Source organism: Myotis brandtii, unplaced genomic scaffold, assembly GCF_000412655.1.
Source record: "Myotis brandtii unplaced genomic scaffold, ASM41265v1 scaffold2927, whole genome shotgun sequence".
NCBI classification, from domain to species: domain Eukaryota; kingdom Metazoa; phylum Chordata; class Mammalia; order Chiroptera; family Vespertilionidae; genus Myotis; species Myotis brandtii.
In genome coordinates, this window is record NW_005361186.1 from 1698 (window position 1) to 6119 (window position 4422).

At 54.7% G+C, this 4422-nt stretch overlaps 1 protein-coding gene across 1 annotated transcript; it reads left to right on the forward strand.

Moving 5' to 3' along the window:
• Positions 1-617: 617 nt before the first annotated feature.
• On the forward strand, positions 618-3882 carry CSTB (cystatin B (stefin B)). Its single transcript, XM_005869384.2, has 3 exons — positions 618-841; positions 2605-2706; positions 3506-3882. Exons 1-3 carry the CDS (start codon positions 761-763, stop codon positions 3632-3634), a joined length of 312 nt encoding a protein of 103 aa, XP_005869446.1. The 5' UTR covers positions 618-760; the 3' UTR covers positions 3635-3882.
• The last annotated feature ends 540 nt before the right edge of the window (positions 3883-4422 follow it).

The window sequence follows — 4422 nt, forward strand, 5'->3', positions numbered from 1 at the left end:
CCTAAATGATTTAATATAATCATTTTATTTTTTGTTCCCCCCTTTATTTTAGAGAGAGGAGGGGAGAGGGAGAGCAAGAGAGAAACATCAACGTGAGAGAGAAACATTGATCAGTTGTCTCCAGTTTAGGGCCCCAGGGGGATATGGAACCCGCAGTTGAACCCAGGACCCTTTGGTGCACAGGAGAAAGCTGCAAAGGACTGACCACCCCGGCCAGCGCCTTCGCTGAATGCCATGAGGGGAGAGGTGGAAGTTCTCCTCCCCACCCCATGGCTGGGTCTTGATTGCCCTCAGCTCAAGATAATCAACACGCGAAAGTGGCACCTTTTGGAGGCGCTCAGAGCCTGATACCTCCCCCGCGTGTCTCCGGGGCCAATAAGACCAACACCAAACAGGGTACATGCACTGCAGCGCACGCCAGTGGTTCCCAGGCAGCGCCCTCCGCGAGGACCAGGTTGTGCAAGACGCCTGTCCCTCGCCCAGCTCCCCGCGCCCTACCCCACTTTTTGCCCCCACCCTACACCACCCCACCCCACCCCTAACCGGCGTTGGCGTCCCGCCCCTCCCACCGGACCGCCCTCCTCGCCTCCGTGTGGTTCCACCCAGCGTCACCTGAGCCCAGGACTTAGGACAGAGGGAGGGCCATGCTTGCAGTTAAAACCCTTGCTCTGCCTTCGCTGCTAATCTCACTCGCAGGCCATTGCTCTGTGCCCGCTGCTCTTCCCTTCTGTGCCAGCTGCTCCGTCCCCGCTGCTCCACCATGAGCGCTCCCGTGCCGATGCTTGGTGGGACCTCCAAAACCCGGGCCGCCACAGCTGAGATCCAGGCCATCGCCGACAAGGTAGGCGGCCGGGTCCTCCGGAGCCCGGGTCGGGTCCCGCCCTGTCCGCAGAGGGGCAGCGCCCGCCGGGACGCGGAGGGTATGGACGCTGGGACAGGGACCCTGGGACTGTCGGGCGGTTCCGGTCAGTGAAGCTGAGGAAGGGTCTGCAGGGGTCCTAACTTCTGCCCTGCCTTATTCCAGTGCTCCTTGTGCAAGTAAAACAAAAACAGAAACCAGGCTGGGATGCAGAGGCAGAGCCTGGTTCAGACCCTGGGCAGCGCTTGACTCCTGTGCCTCAGTTTCTCGTCTGTAAAGTGGGCATCACTGGGGGGCCTTCATCAAAGGTTCTGGGGAAGGTGGGATGGTGGAGCCACAGGAAGGCTCAGGTTCTGAGAGGACACAAAGTCCAACAAACCTGCTGCTTCCCAAACCTGATAGAACTCCACCCCCACTCCACCACTGTGCTCAGATGGTTTAGACCCGTGGTGGGCAAACTGCGGCTCGCGAGCCACATGCGGCTCTTTGGCCCCTTTGAGTGTGGCTCTTCCTAAGCCTTAGGAGTACCCTAATTAAGTTAATAATATACCTACCTATATAGTTTAAGTTTAAAAAATTTGGCTCTCAAACGAAATTTCAATCGTTGTACTGTTGATATTTGGCTCTGTTGACTAATGAGATGGTTAAACTTTAGACCATCTGACCACAGTAAAGGACGGTGAGGCAGTCCCATGAGACTTTGAAAATGAGGAATCTGTAGGGACTGCGTGGTGAGCCAGTTGGGCGAGGTTCCTCTCCCACGCGGCTCCGGAGCCCAGCCTCTCCTGAGGTTCCCGGTTCCCAGGCCTAAGGAATTCCTCACTTGCTGCATGAACTGTGAATGCGCATCAGCTCAGCAGAGAGGAGTTGCTGTCTCGGGCTCCCTGATGTGGTGCTGGTCACTTGAAAGTGACAAGTAAGTGGGCGGTCACCATGGCCGCTGGGAGGTAGTTCTTGAGGGCGGGGCTTTGCCTGTGGCTCCTAGAGGACAGGGCAGGGACACCCTCTTGCTGCCTCAGGTACTGACTCCTCCCCCAGCTCTCTGGGCTGCAGGTGTGGAGAACAGAGGTCAGAGAGGGAGCCCTGGCCACAAGGATGTCAAAGTCCCAAATTCTGGCTCAGCCTCCTCAAGTAGTACGCACCAGTCCCCACCTTCGCCTTCCCTGGCCCTCTGCAGTCTCCTGGCCCCTTGAGGGTGGTAACTGGCAATTTCCTCCCCATCCCCAGGCCTTTCCTGCTCCCCTTGGCTCTAGTACAGCCCGTCTTTCTCCGGGTCCACAGTACTATCAGTGAACTGTCACCACGGGCAGTGCCTGGAGGCTGCCACATGCCCAGTCCCATCGCCTGCATTTGGGTCTTCTCACCATTCCTGCTTTCCTGCCTCCACTCCTGAAACAGGCCAAGAGGGAGGCCATTCCTTCCCAGACTCCCGTGTGCTTTTGTGTGTGTCACTCATCCCCACAGGCTTGTCCACCGTCTGCAGGGTCAGATCCCTGCGGACCAAACATGGCACCTTGCATGACAGGTAAGCACTGAGACACAGGTAGGCCTGCAGTGAGAACCCTGCTGCCTCATGCAGAGGGCAGAGGAGTGGCAGGAGGGGCCTGCCTTCTTCATTCCTGACCCTCCCTCCTGTCCTTAGCTGCTGACTCCATTCTCCTCCATTCTTATCCCTGGTTAGGGCCCCTCCCTCAAGGCGCAGGCAGGAAGGAAGACACTGAGTTCCCCTCTCTCCTGCCCCCTAGGTGAAGTCCCAGCTGGAGGAGAAGGAAAACAAGAAGTACCCCACTTTCAAGGCCACGGAGTACAAGAGCCAGGTGGTCCAGGGGATTAACTACTTCATCAAGGTGGAGTGTCCGCAACAGGGGTGCTCATGCAGATGTGGGGAGAAAGAGGTCTTTTAGGGGCCAAGACAGGGGTGCTTAAGGAGGCTCCTGTAGCCTGGGCTGGTGTGGTTCAACGGATAGAGTGTCAGCCTGCACACCAAAGGGCCTCACGTTTGATTCCCGTTCAAGGGGGGGTAACTGGGTTGCAGGTTGGATCCCTGGCCTCAGTTGGGGCGCATGCAGGAGGCAATCAGTCGGAGTATCTCTCCCTCTCTCTTTCTAAAAAATCAATAAAGATATTTTTAAAATAATAAAATGAGTGTGTGTGCACTCCTACAGGCCTCCATGGAGGATAGGACTGAGCCTTCTGGGCAACTAAGGGCTCTGAGGAGAGCATGTAGCGTGCAAGGGGTACTGGCTGGGATGATGGGCATCTGCTACGTCCAAAGGAGGAAGATGGGAATGTCACCACCCTAGTGGCTGATGCCCTGAAGCAGTGGTTCTCACCTTCTGGCCCTTTAAATTCAGTTCCTCATGTTGTGATCCAACCATAAAATTATTTTCGTTGCTACTTCATAACTGTAATGTTGCTACTGTTATGAATCATAATGTAAATATATGATATGCAGGATGGTCTTAGGGCAACCCCTGTGAAAGGGTCGTTTAATCGCCAAAGGGGTCGAGACCCACAGGTTGAGAACCACTGCCCTGAAAGGACTCTTGGCCACCAGGCTCTCAGGGCCTTTTCACACAGTCCGCCAGGCACAGGGACTTGGGGTCAGAGGCAGCACCTGCCCCTCTCACTCGACTCTCTTTGCAGGTTCAAGTTGCAGATGATGACTTCGTGCACCTTCGTGTGTTTCAAAGTCTCCCTCATGAAAACAAGGCCTTGGCCTTGCACAATTATCAGACCAACAAGACCAAGCAGGACGAGCTGGCCTATTTCTAGTTCTGGATTTTGAACTGAACCTTCACCACGTGGTTCTCTGTCTCGTGTTCGTGTGTTGGAGTCAGAAATGAACGCCGTCTCTATGCTGTGCCACCTTCGCTGGAGGGGCTGCTCTGCACCAATCTGGTGTCTCTACTTCTGACTTTAACAGCGTGATTTTCCTCACAACCAATGATCTTAACTAAATTGCTTTCCAAGAGGGCTGAAGTGATCTCTAAATAAATACATTTTTAAGTTTTTGCAATTTCCTCCTTTGCTGTGGGTTTTGTTCTGTTATGCCCAGATTTCAAGATCCCCAATAGACCATCAGGGAGCCAGCAGAGTCCGATGCAAAAGCAAAGAGTCTTTATTCGAGCTAGCTCAGCTCCCTGTCCACACTCACCGACGCAAAAGCAAGCCAAGTGGCAGAGAGAAAGACCTGTGTGTGGAGAGGGGTTTTATAGGGGGTTGGAGTAAGGGGAGGAGAAAGGACTGTGGGCCCTGCCGATTGGCCAGGCGCAAGTCGGTGTCTTGTTACACAGGATGTGGTCATATCTATGGCGTGCACTTCCCTTGATTGTCATTGGTCAGTTTAAAGAAGTCCTGGGTGTGGCTAGCAGAGGCTTGGGCTTCCGGGAAGAAACTCCTTGCCGAGCACATGGCTGCCCAAAAATGTTGGATCCAGGGTAAGATGGAGGGTGTAGCCCTAACCCTTGGGCAAGATGGATGGCGTAGTCCTCGCCCTTTCAGTTCTTCATCTGAAACCATAACCACCATATAGATGTGTTTACAAAGGTCTTTCACGGCCA

Excerpts from the sequence above, each read along its gene's own strand:
- CSTB (XM_005869384.2), top strand. The coding sequence starts at position 761 with ATGAGCGCTCCCGTGCCGATGCTTGGTGGGACCTCCAAAACCCGGGCC. Across the intron at positions 842-2,604 it reads TCCAGGCCATCGCCGACAAG|GTGAAGTCCCAGCTGGAGGA; the intron begins GTAGGCGGCCGG and ends CCTGCCCCCTAG. Across the intron at positions 2,707-3,505 it reads GGATTAACTACTTCATCAAG|GTTCAAGTTGCAGATGATGA; the intron begins GTGGAGTGTCCG and ends CTCTCTTTGCAG.